Raw genomic sequence first — 20,155 nt, 5'->3', positions numbered from 1 at the left:
GCTCGAGCATCTACCCCAAAACCAGAATCTGTCTGTCTTACTATTTTGTGCCTATCACCACCACTCATTCCTAGAACTTTTTCATTTTCTAAACAGAAACTCATCTTATTCCTCCCTCCCTCAAGCCCCTACCAACCTCTATTCTGCTTTCTGTCTGTATGACTTTGTCTGTTCTATGTACCACAAAGCAGCAGAATTATGTAGTATTTGTCGCTTTGAGTTTGGCTCATTTCACTTACCATGATGTTTTCAGGTCTCACCACGGTGTACCGTGTGTCAGGGTTTCTGTCCCTTGTGAGGCTGAGTAATATACTGTCGTATGCGTGCACCACATTCGTTTATCTGTCTACCTGATGACGGGCACTTGGTCTGCTTCCACATTCTGGCTACTGTGAATAACGCTGCTGGGAACATGGGTGTACACGTATCTGGCATCTTGATTCCCTGCTTTTGGTTCTTTTGTATAGATGCCTAGCAGTGGGATTGCCGGATCGTATGATAATTATATGTCTCCATTTTTTGAGGAATCACCAAACCATTTTCCACAGTAGCTACACCCTTTTATATTCCCTCCAGCAAAGCACCAAGGGTCCCAATGTCTCCATATCCTTGCTAACACTTCTTATTTTTCATTTTGTTTGGATAATCTCTATCCTATTGAGTGTGAAAGTAAACATATTTTTAAAACTCATAAATGCCACTGACTGAATTGTGGATTTGGAACTGTTACCGCCCCTCTTGGGCCTCAGTCCCGTCATGTGAGGGCCAGAGTAGTAGGTTGCTGGGGTCCCTGAGGACAGAGATCACCTCTGAAGAGGGATGAGGGCACCAAAGACCACACAGCCAAATTCCCAACTTCCCAGAACAAATAACAGCCCTTGGGTGCTAGCTAGTGAAACAGGTCACGCACCATACATTACATAGTCTGGGAAGGGATGGCTGAGCTTCTCTCAGTCCTGACTGGTGTTCACGTAGGTGCGTTCATTAGGAAAGATGCTGGAATGAAAGAGCTGGCCTCTAGTCTCCACTCTGCCACTTACTGTCTGGGTTATTCTGGGCAAGTGACCCCAATACTGAGCCTCAGTCTTTTCTTCTGTAAAATGGGGTAAGAATTCCTATGCTACTGCACTCTGAGTGTCAGGATCTAATAGGGTAATTTAGCCCCCTCCCCCAAAGTTATCCCATAAAAAGTATTTTGCAGATTGTGAATGTGTGAGATTTCTTGATAACATCTCTGAGAATAGGAGCCTAGTTTCCTTCTCCCTTAAAGTTCTTGTGAACAATGTCCTCCTCCTCTTGTGGTTTCCAGCCCAAGGAATTAAAAAGAGAAGGGGCTCACAGTCTCTCTCTTTTAAAGTCTCATTTCTTCCCTCCCTATGTGAGCAATTGAGTTTTAGGAAAGTCTTTGAAAATTACAAAGAAACTGCTATCAGAGTTTTAAGAAGCCACATTGGCACATATGACCGTGCAGATCCAGGCACCCAGCTCTGTAGCACTCTGAAGAGCGTTCCCCAGGTTGAGGATCCCAGAAAAGGGGGCAGGAACGGGGTATCTCACAGCTGACTGTGGTCAGGGCTCAGTGTCTTATTGACCTCCCAGAGCCTCTCCCTGGGGAGCTTTAACCCCTAGCCATCTGACCTTCACCTTCCATCTTCCAAGCATCACTCAGCAAAGTCCTGGGAACTTCGGTTGACTCTCTCTGGCCTTTTTGCAGCCCTGCTGACTGTGGCCTCTGTCTGCTGTATCTCTGCACACACTGCCTTCCTGACTCCTGCTTTCAATGTCATCCTGTCCTTCCCTTGTCATCTGTGTCTCTTTCACTGGCTCTTCTCCTCCCACCCAGTTCTAGTTCTCCCCTCAGTTCAGTCCTTTCCCTGCCTTCCCCTTCACCTGCCGCCCCTCTGCCCTTCCTCCTGATCGCCTGTCCCACATCTTAACTGCCTGTCATACATTTCCACCTGGAAGTCATAACATCATCCCAGATTTCATATTTTGAAAAAGGGCTTTTCTTCTCCCATAAATTCATCCTCCATCTCATCACTACTCCTCCTTTGTTACCATCCTTTTTGTTACCCATGAAGTTCATCTCTGAGTTAGAAGCTAATTTAGATGTCCTCTTGTTCAGTCTTCCAGCTAATAACACGCAGCTGCTGCCAGGCCAAGTCTGTCCGATGCCAGAGCCCACGTGATAGGCACTGTCTCGCTGCTCTTAGAAGCAAGGAGTGCAGCTGGGCTTAAGGCTACAGGTTGGAGGCCGGTGAGACTTCCTCTGGCCCTGCTCGTTGGTTAGTGCCTCGAAGGCCCAGTGTCACTGAATAGGCTGAGGTGTGATGGAAGGAGACCTGCGTTGACTGTTTTCCCTCTGCTGCTGAGCTGTGACCTTGAACAATCAACTTTACCCCTTAGTCTCCCTCATGTGCTATGACACCCGCTTGACCAGCTGTCACGTGTGTTGAGTGAGATAACACAGGTGAAAACACTTAGCACCGTGGCATGAGATCTGAATCTAAATGGTGGGAAACGAACATAAAGCACTTGTGCTTCAACTCTGTGCCCCAGAAGCAGAGGGTGTAGCCGGCAACACTTGACTTGGGGCAGCCGCAGCAGTAGGTGGTGCCTCGGGGGCGGGGGTGGCCGGGCCGCCTGGAGGAAATTGCCTCTGTGGATGACACGGCAGGCTGTCCACACACACCCACTCTGCTGCTCAGGAACAGTGCGAGCCAAAAACCCTCAAATCAGGGGGCTGGGGGGTGAGGAGTTGACTCTGTAGCAGCTGCTAATTAGGAAATGCTACTCCCAGGCAGTGCTAGCACCCCTGATGATCCTGGTTCACAAACAGATGTTTTGGAACATTAAGACATTACAGAAGTGGAAGTTGTCAACTTGGGAAAAAAATAAAACAGGCAAAGCAGTAAAGCTCTCTTGTTAATGTAATCTCCATTCATGGTACAAGGGAAAGTGATGGCCCGACACCAGGAGCTGAGCACAGAGGGAAGGATGCTAATTTCCAATTCCAGAGACAGCTGGGAAATGACCATCTAAACTCTACTATGAGGCTGGTCGTGTGGCTCAGTTGCCACAGGATGTGAGTGGGGTTTGAATAATCACCTCTGACCCCGCCATGGAGAGGGATGGGTGAGGTGAGGAGTGCCAGCCCCCCTGCGCCTCGGGGCGCCCCTTCCCACCCAGAGGCTGCGCCCGTGCATCTGGTGGGGCAAGCCTCTTCTGCTCACTGGCTGGCTGGCCCAGGCTCCGCGGCCTGAGGCATACCTTCTTTCTTTCTCGGATTCCTCTTCTCCACCAAGAAGAGCAGCTTTCTGGATACCTGCCCCTGCATGTGGTGGGTTCCTGTAGAGTCCTGTTCACTTTACTCTGAATCGCTCTCCCACTGAGGTTTTTACACCTGCGCTAAATAAGGAGCACACCTCAGGCAAAATGTAGCCACAGGAACCCTGAACAACCCAGGGCTTCTGTAAGAAGTTGTCCTTAGACTTCAGTAAATATTTTAGCACTTGACTCATTACTTTTCCTGAGATAGAGCCTGGAATAGTGCAAAGCACTTAACGATCACAATCAAGACCTTGAATAGCAGAGAGGGTGGGCTGGGCTCTGCCTGCCCCCACTACGTGGTTAGTGAATCCCTTTTCTGAGAAATAGTTCATATGCAATAAAAGGAGTAGAGATACCTCCAGAGTTAAGCGGGGGGCAGTGGGATACTGTTCTTTGGGAATCCCAGGCCAGGGACATCAGGGGCTTGTTTTATAAAATTTTATTTTTATTTTTATCAAACTTCTGCGTGGTTTAAAGATTGAGTATGTTTTACATGGCTATTATAAAAAACACTGACCACTCCTACCATTATCATTTTCTGCTTCCCACTTTCAGCCCTTTTAACTGATTTTTTAAGGAATTATATCCATCTCTCTAAGTAGCATGCTTATGTCCCTGTTTATTGATTTTTTTTTTTGGTTTTGGTTTTAGGCTACAATCATTGATTTCTCTTGGTGGAAATTTTATATCATTCCAAGCTCTACCAGTTTTACTCTTTAGGGTCAGCTTTAAAATGCATCTTGACACAGCTTAGTTACCTTTCTCCTGCACAACATGATTCTGATCGTCCCCCCTGACTTATGTTATGTTTACTCTGTCTTGTCTTCTTAATCCGACCAATGAGAAATTGCTGTTTTATAAATTCAGTGCTTCTTAGGTTTTACGCACATATTTACCATTTGCTTTGCTCATTATTTCTTGTACCTTATAGCTTTCACCTAAAATTGCTTTTTCTGCTACTTGAAATAAATTCTCCATCATTTCGTTTAGTGGACGTAGTTGATTAACCCAAATCTGACTGAGAATGTTTCTGTTTTGAAAGATAGTTTCAAGACAGTTTTCAAATATAATTCTGTCGAGTATACAATTCTAGTTTTTTCTCTCTCAGCACATTAAAAATATTTATCCACAATGGCTCCCATTATTGCTGTTGAGAAATCAACTATTATTTGAATTATCATCTTCTGTAGCTGCTTTGTCATTTTTTCCTCCTGGTTGTTTTTAAGACCTAGTGTTTGTGATTTTTCTGCCCTTTCTCTGTGATATGGGCTTATATTTCTTTTTATTTAGCTTCCTAAGGATTCATTTGACTTCCTTAGTCTGAAGACATATACTTTTTATCAGTTCTGGAAAATTCTTAGCCATTACCTTTTTGAATATTACTATTTTTCTTTTTTCTCATTTCCCCTCCTAGAACTCCAGTTAGATATATGTTGTACTTTCTCACTGTATCTTCTTGTTTCTTCATCTCTTTTTCATATTTTCTGTCTCTTCATATCATCTCAGCATTCTCTTGTCATCTGTCTTGTAATTCTTAATTCTCTTTTCAGCTGTATCTAATCTGCTGTTGAGTTTCCTAATTTTAATTATTATTTTTTCATTCCTAGAGTTTCCATGCAGATGTCTTTCAATTTTAAGCCATTATTTATAGTCTTTTTCTCTCATTTTCAATTTTTTCTTATTTATCTTCATGGAGTTTTAAATTCTTACATTCTTTGTCTGATAATTCCAGTAGTTGAAGTCTTTCTTGTCTAGTTTGCTGACTTTTGCCCACAAATGCCTTTTTCTTGTTTATTTTGTGATTTTTTTTTTTTACTGTGATTTCTTATTCCTTAGGATTTTATCCAATTTTATATAATAGGATTTTATCCAATTTTAAATAATAAAAATAAGGGGGGGAGGTATGTTCACCTACAGATCATTCGCATTTGTTCCTCCCAAGTACTCAGAGACACTGTGTATCAGCACCACTTTTTCCTCCCCATTAACAGTGTGTGTGTGTGTGTGGTTTGTGATATAATTTACATACCATAGAATTCAGCATTTTAAAGTACAGGCATACCTCCGAGATATTGTGGGTTTAATTCCAGACCACTGCAATAAAGTGAATATCACAATAAAGCAAGTCACATGGAATTTTTGGTTTCCCAGTGCATTTAAAAGTTGTGTTTAAAATATACTGTAGTCTGTTAAGTGTACAACAGCATTGTGTCTAAAAAGCACAATATACATATTTTAGTTAAAAATAATGCTTTTGGTACCAATAGACTTGATTGACACAGGATTACCACAGACTTTGAATTTGTAAAAAAAAAAAAAATGCAGTATCTGTGAGTTACAATAAAATGAGGTATGCCTATATATAATTCAGTGGCTTCTAGTATATTCACAAGGTTCAGGACCACTTTTAAAAACATATTTGTAATAATTTTCTTTGGTGTATAGTTGATTTACAATGTTGTTAGTTTCAGGTATAGAGCAAAGTGATTCAGTTACGCAAATATTCATTCTTTATTGGATTATTTTCTCCTATAGGTTATCACAGAATATTGAGTAGAATTCCCTGTACTATACAATGTGTTCTTGTCGGTTGCCTGTCTTATTTGTAGTAGTGTGATTTATCCCTTCCCACTATATTTCCCCTTTGGTACTGTAAGTTTGCTTCTGATATCTGTAAGGCTGTTTTGTGAATAAGTTCATTTGCATCATTTTTAAAAATTGGAATTCAGAGAGGTGAGCTAACTCCGAAGCTGGCAGCTGCTCTGGGGCACCTGCTCATCATTTGTGACCTTGAATTTCTGTCCTGATGGCTACAGGGATGCAGGAGATAGGAGGGAGCCTGAGAGAAAACTCAGGCTATGAGTGATATCATATGATATTTGTCTTTCTCTGCCTGACTTACTTCACTTAGCATCATATCTCTGTAGGATCACTTTTAAATATACCCGTGGCTTGAGGTTTAGACCACACAGGTGTTGTATGTGCTGCACACCCACATAAGGGCTAGCTTTATGGTTATCAATTCTTGGGTGAGTTGTTATTTTTCTTTCACCTGAAACCAAGATTGAGGGGCCAGATTTAGTGCTGTCCTCTTCAGCAGGGCAGGTTTGTTTCTACTTGCCTTACACCCAAGGTATAGCCCTGGTCTCGACTTCATATAGGAGTTTTCTCTCAGGCTCCCTCCGATCTCCTGCATCCCTGTGGCCACCAGGACAGAAGATCAAGGTCACAAATGATGAGCAGGTGCCCCAGAGCAGCTGCCAGCTTTGGAGTTTAGCTCACCTCTCTGAATTTCAGCTCTCGGTTCATTTTTGACCTCACTAGATTTGCTTGCTAACTCAGCAATGCGTTTATAAGTATTCTTTAGAAAACATGTTATTCAGCGTTTTTGGTTGTTGTTAGCGGCCGGGTTATTCAGGATACTGCAGGACAACAGTCTACCTTTTAGTTTTGTTTATAGTGTGCATTTTCCCTGCCTTCTGTTTTTAGTCAACCCTCCAGGGAGACAGCATGGTTCAGTGATAGCCATGTCCTGTCTTCACGTGGCCATTCTCTTCCGTTTGAAGACTGGAATTCCTTGAGCTGATTGGATCGTGGGGCACCCATCTCTTGCTCCCTAAAGGAGACGTTGCTGCTTCCAGAGACTCAGCCATTCTGACCATTAGCCAAGCCTCACACTCATCTTCAGGCTGTAAATAGAACTAACTTCATTTCCTTCTCTTTGCTCGTGGCTTACCAGTTTTGGAGCAGGGGTTTTAAAGTCGCTTCTGCCTCCTGACAATCACTTTTTTCTGGCTTCTTTTGAGAATAACTTATCTCATTGTGCCAAGATGACCAAGAGGGTAGGGAAGGCATCTTCAGATCCTTTCCCTCCTCTTGGGAGGTTAGCTGGCCTTTGCAGCTCAGGGAGGAAGAACAAAGGTTACATGCTGTGTGGGTCGCTCACTGCTGTCCATAACCCTAGAGTCGCACGTTGAACTTATGTACTTGGTAGCTGCCCTGGAAACACCACTCCACATCCCATTTCTAGCTGAGTGTGGACCTTGCCTGTCTGGGGTTGGGCCCCAGGGGAGCTCAGATGCCTAGGAAACGCCCTCCTCCTTAGGAAGCTTCTGTTAATTATCACTTACAGGAAACAGAATAGGAAGCATGGAAAAAGTAATTCTCAAGGGGGTTGGGGAGGAAATGATTCCCTTAGGAAAGGTCATCAGAATCTCTTTATGGAAGAATTTATAATCAGCACCCCTCCAACTCCAGTCTGTGCGTCATTGCTTCAGGTAGGAGTGGATCAGAGTGGGGACAATGTCGAAAACCTCTGCTCTAGAATTGCACTGTCTATATGGCCTCATGTGGCTATTGTGCCCTTGAAGTGTGGCTGGCAAATTACTCTCTGGACTTTAAAGGTTTAATTCTGAAAAAAGAATGCAAAATATCTCAATAGTTTTATATCAGTTACGTATTGAAGTATTATTTTGAATATGTTGGAGTAAATAAAATAATTGTTAAAATTATTTTCACCCATTTCTTTTAAAAATGCGCTACTGTAAGTTTTAAAGTTACTTATGTGGCTTGCATTTGTGGCTTACTTTATATACCTCTTGGACAGGGCTGATCTAGAAGATAACTTGCTCCTTTGGTGTGTGTGTGTGTGTGTTATATTTTGAGTTGAACTGTAGGTTCTGCCTGCAACATTTGCTGGTCCAATGGTTGGCCATTTTTGTCTGACTCATGGATAGAAGTGACTTCATTCATCCCTGCAAAGCTTTCTCAACACCAACCTCAATCCTAAGCAGAAAGAAAAATATCATTCCCAAATGGGAACATAAAAATGGGTTTTTCAAGGAGCTATGTGGTCAGCAATAACTTCAAATTGGTCTCTTTCTATCGATCTTCATCACTTATTCTGTTTATTGTAAAATTTAATCCTGTATAATATTGTTGCTTTCTAATTTCTTCCCCTGGATTGCAAGAATAATTACTGTTGGAGAAAAAGAAAGGTGAAGTTATTCTCCTTGAACCCACTTCTCCATTGATGTATGTGCTTACGTATGTTTTCTGAAGGTTTAGTGCTCTTTTTAGAAGGCAATAAGTTCTCACTGATTTGTTTTCCTCTTGTTTCAGCTGTTGTAAAAAACCACTGGCTAGAAAGCAACACTGAACCCCAAATAGAAAACATTACCTTTGATCAGAATCAAGTGGACTCTTCAACAGTGGTCTCCAAAGAGGGTGTCATGGTGCAGACCCCCAGGAAGATCCATCCTTCTTTGGATGCTCCAGAAAACATCACCTTACAAACTGAAACAGCAGCTGCTAGAGGAATAAATGACTCTTCAGGGAGAACAGAGTTCACCGTTCCCCACTATGGGCCTGGAAGAACAACGACTCTGACTTCTCAGAGCAGCACCTTAGGTGAGTTTATGCTAATGACACTATTTCGTGCATGAATATCCAGTCCTGGGAAACCAAGTATCTGATGATCTCTGCCTTCCCCCATCCTGAGTCATGATGCTCAGCCAAGGGTCCTGGGACAGAGAGGACCACACTGTTCCTTAGGCTCCACCTGTGGCTCATTGTGGTTAATTGAGTTGTAAGTATAGACCAGGGGAGGGTGCAGATTTGCTGAGTGGCCTGACCAATCCTGTGGAATCTACATTGCACGGCCATACCAAATCCACACCGCATTGGCGGTCCTGCCACGCTCAGCCATCTCCTAGGTACCAGGTCTGGTGGACTGCTGGGCTGTGTTGTTTGTGTTGACGTAGCTCAGATGGTTGTTCTTGTGCCAGTCTGTATAGCACAAACTGTTTTGCCATTTTTAGCAAAGGATTTCAATAAGGGGCTCAGGCTGGATGAGCAAGATTTGATTGAAGAAGCGAAGACAAAGAAAGCTAGCACCGACTAGATACCCACTCAGCACCAACGTATCTCCTCTGTCTATTCTCACAGCAAGTGATAAGGTCACATTGCTCTCATTTTAGGAATTTGGAAACTGAAGCTAGAGAAATCCATCAGTCCAATGTGTGCAGGTCAGATAGTTAACGGGTTTCAGAGCTGAGATTTGAGCCGAAGCCTGTGTATCTGAGCAAGGTGGGAGGGGTGGCTGAGGAGTGCAATGCCCGGGGTCATGTGAGCGAAGGTACAGAGGAAGGAAGAGAATGTGGCCCTTTGTGGATGGGGAGGATGTAAGTCACACACACAGGAGAGGAGCAGCGGGTAGGACAGTCGTGTGGGTGGGGTTAGGCACAATTAGCCAACACTTTGAAAACCAAGCAGTTTTGATTTGGTGTGGTGGGGAATGTCACTGAAGATTTTTGAACAAGGCAGTCACATGATTAAAGTGAATTTGGGCAGGTACATCTGGCAGATGGGTAGACGATGTCTGGGGTGGGAGATGGAGCAGAAGTAACCTGGAGCCCGGAGAGCACCCAAGCAGACACAGAAAGCCAGATACCAGGTGCTAATGTATAGCCTGGTGTTAACGTATGGTCTGGTGGCTTTGGGGATGGAGAGGAAAGAATCAGTAAAGACTCTTCACAAAGGAAAACTGATACGCTTTGGTGATGACCTAAAGGAAGAGGCTGAAACCATCAAAGATGACTCATCCCACCCCAGTGATGGGAGGTCTGATTGGGGGACTCAATTCTGTAAAGGGTATGTAGGGCAGAATTTTACATTCCATTTGTGAATGGTGGATATAGAGCTTAGAAACTGTATGTGATGCTGCCTGGGTTTGTTGGTCATTCAGATTGTGGAAATTTTATATTAAATTTAAGTAAATTCTGGGACCAGCTTTGTGGAATGTGAGTGATGTGTCATGATCCAAAACCGACCTCTGGTTCCATGTCATCTGATATTTAGCTTCTTTGTGCTCCTTTGTTGATAATTTTACCATAAAATGCAGAGTCTTTGTTTGCGAGATCTGAAAACAGCCTCTGTGTGAGTCTGTGGTCTCTGCTTCAGGAGGAAATTTTTCAAAGAATGAACAGTTGCTCCTAATTTCTTCTCGTGTCTGTTTTATAGAGGTCAGAGGTGAGCTCACTCAAAGATGGTTCAGACATTTGGAAGTCTGCTGGTGGAGTGTTAATTGTCTCTGTCTACTTTCAGCCTTGGGAAAGCGTCACCCGCCATCCAGCAGTTCAGGGTCAGAAGCAAGAACTGCCCCTCTTTACATGGAGAGTGGAACATCCTGGGGTTCCCCGGCGGGGGCACAGGGGTTCCCCGAAGAAGTGACTGTGCACACCCAAATGGCTGCCACTTCAGTTTTGAGCCAGTCCTCTCTCCCTGCTGTGGAAGGGGGAGAAGAGACAGCACTCCCCAGGCAGAGAAGTTCCTCAGGACCAGAGCCCTCCTGGCCGCCTCTCTCCAGGACATCGGCTTACTCCCCTCCTTCTGACCATCCCTCATGTGAGTGCTTCTGTCCCAGCTTCACCCTCTGAAGTCATGCAGAATAGAAATAAATGGCCCTGAATGTCCAGCCAGTTACATACTCATCACAGGGGCTAAGGAAAAAGACTTTAAGCACCAGGGCAAAGTATTGGGGGTTAAAAGTACAACCTGCACAATTTATCTCGGTGCTGAGTTCATTTTTAAAATGTGTTTTCTTTACTTGTATAAGGAAGAAAATAATAGTTGGTCCAGTAGCTGCTCTAGACCTTTCTCTCCACCAGGCCCTGCTTTTTCCCCTTTCCCCCACATACACACATACACACACAACCAAGACTGAGTGTGGCGGTGTGTGTTCTTGCCTAAGAGACCAGTTCCAGGGTGAATAAAATGGTGAACATTGTGCCATTCGACAGAGAGTTATATTTGTATTTCCTCTTTATTGCAAAAATGTTTCTTTCAATGGCAAAGATAACAGACAGTTTTCTCTGGGCATCATTTCAAGAAAACCCATACAGGCAGGTGTTTGCAAGGTTGCAGTGGTGGATCCCCGGGCCCTTTGTGTTCCAACCCCTGGCCATCAGTTAAGTCTCCATGTAGGTGTCCCAGCTCCACTGAGTCTTTCATGAACCCTCTGAGCCATGCACCAGGTCACACTAGCTTATCCTTATCCATCTTCACCTTCTACCCAGCTGCACTGTAATCCTCTGAGGACACAGATTGTGTCTGTTACTTCTCTTAGGTTCCTCTGCCCCACAGTGAGGTGCAGTTGACGAGGAAGGGGATGAGCATGTGCCAAATGTTACAGGGTACATCCAGCCACAGGCCAGTGCTGGAAACTGCCCAGCGTTTCTCTTCTGTGAGATTTCATTCGGAGCCTGTGCGCACTACGTGTGTTTCCATCTGCGTGCCGTGGGGAGCAGGGCCGGAGGGCGGGAAGTATCCTTGGGAGCTTCAGAAGTTGCCATTTCAGAGGATATTAGAAATACTTTACAGGACTAGGGGTTCCAGTTTATGTCATCAAAGTGAAAATGGAGATCCTCTCTGGAATACCTATTGAAAGCAGCCCATTCCCCTTTCATATACTCTATATAGTTTCCTGCCAACTGGGTATGTGTATAATTTATGATTCATATTTTTAGGGGATTGCTTTTAAAATTATTCTTAAACGTTGGTTAGATTGGATAAAAGCTACGATCCTTTCCAGCTTCAAAGTCCTGTGGTTCGGTGGTTTAAGAACCACTTTACGAAATGATGGAAAGGAAGCATTTTCTAGGAGGCTAAACTTGACTCTGGTCAGGGTCATTTAATATTTATACTTTAAATTCAACCCACTGCTGTGGTATATTTATTGTGGTATATTTGAAAATCAGTCTATGTTTCCAACGACTGGCTTTGACTGTAGTCATCTATACTTTCAGAAAAATATTTAGCCCTCCAATTCCTTCATCCTTTTAGAACGTTATACTTTTGATTTTTGAAGTGGTCTACCGTATCATTCCTCTTCCTTAAATCCTTTGCTGAGCATTGCTCTTCCTTCTTAGTGAACCAGTTGTTCTATTCCAGGTAGAGTCCCACCTCGCTCTTAGATACTGGAGGGGACTTGGGGTGTTGTTCAATGCAGGGAGACCCAGGCATTCAGGATGTGACTGCCAGCCATCTGGATCTAGCCTGCTAGCCCCATCCGGCTGCAGGGATGTACAGGGGACATGAACAAGGGCCTGAAGCCATGTGGAGATGAAGCTCTGCTTTATTATTTTTGTTTATTTTGTGTTTTGGCTGTGCTGGGTCTTCCTTGTAGTGTGTGGGCTTCTCTAGCTGTGGCACATGGGCTTAGTTGCCCCTCGGCATGTGGGATCTCTGTGCCCTGACCAGGGATTGAACCTGCATCCCCTGCCTTGCAAGGCAGACTCCTAACCACTGGACTGCCAGGGAAGTCCCAGAGCTCTGCGTTATTCTGAGTGCTGGGCTGGTCCCTGCTAACCTGCTAACCAGAGCTCTAGTGTATCTTCTACCTCCCCTGAAACCTGAATTTTGAGATGTAGATTTCCTGACTGTGGGATCTAGGAGTTCTAGGCATGCAGGCAAGAGTGCTGAGAAAGCCAGCAGGACTTGGCAGACACAGACTGGGAGTCACCCAACCCAGCTGGCCTCTCCGAGGGGAATCGAAGCCAAGAGGGAGTGTGGCGGGGGCGTGTACTTTGTGACACTTGGCTGCTTTGTCACTAGTGAATTTGACCCTGTGAAAGTCCTGGCACTTGGATCAGTCAGAGGACTGATGCTGCTCACTAGGGCCTGGGGAGGATGGGGGTCCTTATTCGAAACATGAAGGGATTAGACCAGCTGATCCTGAAGATCCTTCTAGTTCCAGCATCTGTTATTCCAGACACATCAGCCTTTGTATTCTGTGACTCCTTCACTTCTCATTCTGCTGCACACAGATGTACACACAACATAGCCTTTCTGAGGCTTGGGTAGCCAGGAGTTGCCTGCTTTCAAAAATAAATTACATGCTAATAAATATATGCATTAAATCAAGTATAGGCCTAGACAGCTAACTCAGATTTTAAAAAAAGAGATCGGAAGCCATTTGAAACTTTTTGCTTCCTCCTTTTTTTTTCCTTCTCTACTTTTTATATTTTCTCGAATGACCATGTGCTATTTGATAATTAGGGGGAAAAGTAAGCAAAGCAACTAATAGGGAAAAAAGTTCTCTTTTAAAGGTGAAAAGAGATATGTGTATGTTGAACTATGTGAGAGTGGCTACAGTTGAGCACTAAATTTAGTACCGAGCTTCCTGGAAACCAGGGCACAGAGGGAAACTGGGTTGGGTATGATATATTGTCAGATAAAGTGAGTAATACAATTTCATCCATAGGCTTCAGTGTTTTGGGGGCAGTACCTTCTAAGAGGAATTTTATGTAACGAATATTGAGGATCATAATAGAAAATGCCTTCAATTGCTGTTTTGTGGAAATTGTGCTAATGTTCTTTAAAAGGTGACGTTTTCTATATATACTAAATAGGAGCAGAGGGTGTAGTAATGGATCTCAACTCATGAAAGTGTTTCTGTGGGCAGCTGAGCTGATATGGTCCAGGTAAATTGCTCTGTGGTGATTTCACTTTGTAGAGGAAGAGAATATAAATAACTCAGAAGGTTGTAGATTTAGCAATACCCTTGCCAAATATCAGCTGCTTCAGCAAGATTTTTGGCAAGTTCTGGGTCACAGCCAAGTCGAGGGCAAGCATCGTAACATGTGCCCGAGGCTCCAGTACACTGTGTTGTAATGGGAGAGGGACCCATGTTCTTTCCCCAGAAGAGCAGGTGTTCTTTTCACCCCTTATTATAAATATTAGGGAATTAGCTTTTTCTGCTCCCAAATGGATGGTCTTCTCATTTTTGAATGGCTGCTTCAAGGGTAGAAAATGAGCAAGGAAGGGCAATTATTAAATAATCAGCAGTGCTGTTCTGCTGATTATAAACATAGCACATTTCCCCCTAGATGTATTCAGCAGGTGCGCATTTGGTAACATAAGTGGTGACTGTAGATTAGTTTGACCAAGCCTTTTCTCCTTTTGTTAAGAAGCACCAACTCTGCAGAAGTATTCACACTGCTTAGTAGCTTTGCTGTGAGGACTGAATGGGATTATACAAATAAAGTCTTAGGTAGCACAATCTGTGGAGGTCTACGTAAAGTATGGCACATTGTTATTGGTTGAAAAGGCAGCTTGTAATACTGATGATAATGAAATGGTGAAACAGTGTTCCGTGGAGCCTCAGGGTCAGGGAAAACCTAGCCGTTTTCCTTTTGTGACTTTCAGCGGTTGTGATGTTTACGGTTGTATTTCTGAGGCCATTTGCTTTGCTGGACAGGTATTCAGGCTGAGTCCAATAAAACCATCACTGTGCACTGAGTCGATGAAATAATGCAATTTACTGGGAATAGAAGTGTTTTGAAGGAGCACTCAGCAGTCCGATGGGGCTGTAATTGGTGGATATAGATGGTGACTCTAACGAAGTTAGGCCCGAGAAGCGAAGTAGGTGAGTGAGGATTTGGGACATGTCTGTGTTGTGCTTTGTTTTTTTTTTTTTTTAAATACTGAACCTTTTTTGTTAGTTTGTAGCAGAGAAAGGCTTATTTCAGGGTTAAGCAAGGAGAATGGATGGCTTGTGCTCAAAAACCCCAGGTCCATTTGTTTTTGGTCTTAAGTAGGGATGGCTATAGGCGGCAACTGTTTTTGTTTCCAGGTCTCTCTCTTCCTTTGATTTAGTTACTGGTTTTATGGATTGCCTGCGTCTTCCTTGTCTCCCTCAAGGTCCAGCAGCCAGAGCCACAGCCTGTGTTATAGGTATACCTGGTTCTGTGGTTTGGTACGAAAGTAGAAGGAGCCTTTGTGTTTCCTGTGCTCGCCCTCTATGTGTATGTTTAACTTTTATCTGTGCTTTTGTTAGGACTGCATGTTGGACTGGTCTTCAAAAAAACGTTTATAATGAGGACTTTATTTTTTTTCCTTTCCTGGGTCATAATTAACAGTTTGAAGCTTTTCATTTTATAGGTATAGAGAGTACTTTTTAAAAAATTTGGCTTAAAAAGAGAAAAAAAGCGCTCTTCCTTCTTGCCTCTGGGTCTTCTTGCCCACTCATCAGGCTTCCCTGCAGTTTATTCCTGTTTGGCATGAGGCTTTCAGTGTACCCTTCTGGAGGTCATTTCTCAGGGTGTCCTTTGGAAAGTTCTTTGTGGAAGGGAACCACCAGCAAGCCACTGTACTTCTGTAGAGCAGACTGTCCACTTTGACCAATGGTGTGTTATTCAGCTCTTGAGGCTCTTGACAACTGTTCCAGTGTCTGCCATCCATTTCATCAGAAATGCTGTTCCCAACCTGGAGTCCTTGGGACCCGCTGGAGTACTGTGTGAGCCAGTCTCCAAAGCTTCATGAGGTTAACTCCAGGGATGGAGCCTGTTGCTTTTGGGTGGAATTAAATCAAATCAGTGGGGTAATGATGAGTATCTCCTGCTGATTAGAAGCTCTGCTACTTAATAAATGCAGCTTGGTTAATAGTCTTTCGAAATGTCAGTTTTACAATGGCCCTGAGGTGGCAAGTAATAAAGAACTGTTGCTGGTGGCAAGGCTGGGAATGACTGTTCTAGGCCACCATTGTCCCGACTGTGGATGCAGAGCCCAAGGCCTCCTCGCTGGGGACAGGGTCCCCTGTAATGCACCCACTCTTATGCAGTTTTAGGTATAGGCTTTAATCTATAATAGCATTTGAACAAAAGGCTTACGTGGCTAAAACAAAACAAAACACAGACTGTGTCACAATGGTCTGTCCTATATAGGTTATAAGGTGGACTCAAGAACAGAAGTTTTTAGCTTCTTCTATATAGACTGACGCAAATCGGGTCTAGAGGCTTTCTGCTGTCTTCCTCTTAGCTTGATCTGAAGCTTTCTCTGTGCTCAGTGAAGGATCTCATGCTTCTTCACTTAGCTCTGTGAAAAGAGGGAGAATGAGTTAGGTGCGTTTATCTATTAGATCCATATTACATATATTCACCTACCAAAATGTAATTACCATCATTTGTATCCAGATACACCCTGGCTAGTCTTAAAGCATATTTTCTTCCGTTCTAGCTTCTGGAAGTACAGAGGATTTAAACAACTCTACTGCTGTCCACAGCTCCTCGGTGAGTGGGACAGAGAGTGTCCATGTTGCCACCACGTTCCCCAACAGTGTCCAAAGGATGCCCCAGTCTTCAGCCACCAGTCTGCGACCTCTGAATGAGACAGAACATTTCCCCGAGGACTCTGAAATTGCCATAACTTCATCATCAGTCCATTCTTCCCCCTCGGAGGCAGAGTTGAGAAGAAGCAGTGGAGTATTCGGGAGCCCAGGGAATGGGGCATTCACAGAGCTGTCCACAGAAATTGCATTTGGTCCTACATCTTCCAACATCTCAAGGGAATTTTGGCAAAATGATTCTCCAAGTAAGTCTTCAATCTCTATTTGATCTATTATGGACATTTAAAAATTGTTGAATTTTTTCAAGGGGTCACTTCAAGACCATTTGTAATCTTAAAAAAAAAAAAAGAAAACAGCTGTTTTCTTGGATAACACTATCTCCTTTATCTGGTAGACCACATTATCACATTTTGATTTTCAGCCCCATGACAATGTTGTGAAATTAGTGAAACAGGCATCATTCCTCCTGCTTTCTTGTAGGTGAGGAAACTGAGGCTCAGCTGGTTTAAGGAGTGAGTGCGTGATCTTTATCTCACTCACCGCAGAGCTGAGACTCCCACCTCCGAGCTCCCGGTGCTGATGCATCTTGTGGCTCTGCAGCTTCAACTGCAGACTGAGAGCTGGCCGCTCTTTAAAGCCAGCTTCAGTTATCTTATGTACAGATCATCTTCACAAATAAATCTGCAGAGTATGTAAATATACTCCTCAAGTTCATGGTTTTAGTGAGCCCCCATGGTTGATTTTTTTTTTCTTTTTTTGTGGTATTTCAGAATTAGAATAACCTTTATTTATAATAGAACTGCCTTAGGAAAATACTGACTAAGCATAATATTTGGGCACATTGTGTTTGATGGACGTAGCAGCATACTCACTGGCTCGTACTACCCCATGTTTTAGGGGAAAGAATAAAACACTCAAGCCTGTAAGTTACTCTGAGACTTTGCACATACTGTTTAAAAGCTCCGCTCTTCACCAGTTTTTGGTATTGCTGTCTTATTGACACTGAATAGTTTTGAAATAATTGTTTAGAACATGAAAGTGTACGTCAGGTCACACATATAGTAAACACTGTACAAGGTCCTTGCAGAGGGCACCTTCTCTTGGGGAGCTCATGTCTTAGTTGTGGAGGGATCTCTCTTACATCCACTTAATGGCCTTTTATGTCTGACACCTTTCAGCCTCCAGAGGACCCCAGCTGGCCAGTGGCTCTGGCGCAGGGAATGGCAGCCCTGTGTCTCAGACAGAAACCTCCTCTCGGTCCATCCCACCAGTCAGAGGTGAAGAGAGCACCGCTCTCTGGTTTTCCACCGGCAGCGAGCCCTTTGCAGGTGCAGCAGGAAGCTCCACTTCCCATCCTGAGGTTGTGAATGCTTCGGTTCTGACCCGCTTCTCAGCCTCTGCCCCACAAGGAAGTGACCCAGTGCTGTATGAAATGAGCTACTCTGAGCTGGCCACCGAGGCCTTGTCTTCATCCTCCTCAGAAAGTCTGGGCTTCTCGGCACCTCGCGGGGAGCGCTCGAGTGAGTCTCCATCCACGGAACCGCACCCCGAGGAGGGTGGGGGGCTGCCTGAGCTTGATCTTCAGCGATAATGAAATAGTTCTGCAGGCCTCTCAATATCTCCAGGCCATCCTTCTAGCTGGTTGATACCCATATACCTGTATATTCCCCAATTTTTCTGTAATGTCTCCAAGATGCTGCTGTTATCACTTGCCACACACAGCTCGGGGACTTCTCTGCAGTGTCCTTCCAGCCCTTAGAGCTCACCCCACACCCCCATGCTGCCGCCATCACACAGCTTCTGGAAGGTGAGAGTATCACCTCCTCGTGAGTGGTGGTTCACGCCAGGTCTGGGCTTTCATCAAGAGACATTCTCCTTTCCCCCTTTTAAACAGCCTTATTGTACTATATTTCACATTCTGTACAGTTCGCCCATTTAAATGTACAATTCCGTGGGTTTTGGTATAGCCACAGAGTTGGGCCACCATCACTACCATCTGATTCCAGAACGTTTCCATCATCCCAAAAAGAAACTGTGCTCATTGTGGTCTCTTCCCCATTCTCTGCTCTTCTGGGCCTCTAACAGCCATGAATTTACTTTCTGCCTCTATAGACTTGCCTACTCGAGACGTTGCTTATAAATGGAACCATAAAACGTGTGGTCTTTGTGTTTTTCACTTAGCATCAGGTTTTCAAGGCTCATCCATGCTGTGGTGTGTGTCCGTGCTTCATCCCTTGGTACTGCCAAATACTGTTCCACTGTATGGATGTGCCACATTGTAATGTATACCTTTATCAGTTATTGGATATGTGGGTTGTTCCCACCTTTTGGTTATTATGAATAGTACTCTTGTGAACATTCAAGTACATGTTTTTGTGTGCACAGATGTTTTCTTGGAATTGCCAGGTTAGATGGTAGCTCCATTTCTGACCTTTGAGGGACTACCAAACTTTTCCAGAGTGGCTGCACCATTTTGTATTCCCACCAGCAAAGTAGGAGGGTTTTAGTTTCTTAGCACCTTTAACAGCATTTGTTGTTGTCGAGCTCTTTTGATTCTAGTGAGCTAACTCATTGGAAAAGACCCTGATGCTGGGAAAGATTGAGGGCAGAAGAAGAAGGGGGCAGCAGACGATGAGGTGGTTAGATAACATCACCGACTCGATGGGTGTGAATTTGAGGAAACTCCAGGAGATAGTGAAGCGCAAGGGCTCCTGGTATGCTGCAGTTCGTGGAGTTGAACATGACTTAGCAGTTGAGCAACAGTAACAGCAATCCTAGTGGAGGTTAGGTGGCGTCTTAAGTGGTATTGGATTGCAGTTTTCCCAGCTAACTAGTGATGGTGAGCATCTTTTCATGTGCTCATTGACCATTTGTATATATTTTTCGGAAACGTCTGTTTAGATCTTTTGACCGTTTTTAAATCGGGTTGTTTATCTTTCCTTAATTGAGTTGTGAGAGTTCTTTATATATTCTGGATACTTGTCCTTCATCAGAAAGATGATTTGCAGTCATTTTCTCGTATTCTATGGGTTGTCTTTGAACTTTCTTGCTGTTATCCCATGAACAGCACGAATTTTTTAATTTTGATGAATTCTAGTCTGTCGCTTTGAGAAAACTTTTCCTTTGATGTTCCTTTTTAAGAATGTTTTGGAAAATATTTTGAAAACAATTCTCATCAGCCTTATCAATGTAAATTGTATGTTGATAAACCAAAAACGCAGTAACTTATCATTTAAGCTTATAATAGGTTTGAATTCTTACCTCTCTACCACTAACAGTGGAAGCTCTCTTCCCTGCTATTGAGTTCTGTAATTAATGAGGAAAATTATTATTTACTACTGATGTGATATGGAAAAGCATATGCTTTGTTGTAAAGAATACCACTTGTGGGTGGAGACTGTTTGTGCTGTTCTATGTCCAGGCATGGAAAACACACTCTTTCTGTCACTTAAACACAAAGTATCCTTTTCTGCCCTGCCCAGCAGTCTCAGAAGTTTCGCCTTCACAGGCCTGGAGTTTGCATCCCATAGAATTTCCCTCTTCCATCTCTTCAGTACCCTACACTCTGCAGTCAAGGTACAACTGGTGTGTGGACAATGTGACCTCAGTGTGAGTGGCACGTGGGGTTCTGAGGCACCAGATAAGGAAGAGCCATGATCCTGAAACCACCTGCTTTGGGTTAACATTAACGCTTTCTCTTTT

General features: G+C 43.8%; 1 protein-coding gene across 1 annotated transcript in view; it reads left to right on the top strand.

Moving 5' to 3' along the window:
• The window catches only part of HEG1 (heart development protein with EGF-like domains 1), an 83,916-nt gene that overhangs the window by 13,258 nt on the left and 50,503 nt on the right, over positions 1–20,155 (top strand). The window contains exons 2-5 of the mRNA XM_010834412.1: positions 8,452–8,739; positions 10,435–10,734; positions 16,345–16,698; positions 17,632–17,973. Of these exons, the coding sequence (XP_010832714.1) occupies positions 8,452–8,739; positions 10,435–10,734; positions 16,345–16,698; positions 17,632–17,973 (1,284 nt within the window). The remainder of the gene's footprint in view (positions 1–8,451; positions 8,740–10,434; positions 10,735–16,344; positions 16,699–17,631; positions 17,974–20,155) is intronic.

The sequence above is a fragment of the Bison bison genome, unplaced genomic scaffold (genome assembly GCF_000754665.1).
Source record: "Bison bison bison isolate TAMUID 2011002044 unplaced genomic scaffold, Bison_UMD1.0 scf7180017864032, whole genome shotgun sequence".
NCBI lineage: Eukaryota > Metazoa > Chordata > Mammalia > Artiodactyla > Bovidae > Bison > Bison bison.
Note: the sequence above shows the minus strand (reverse complement) of the source record. Positions and strands in the feature narration are given on the sequence as shown.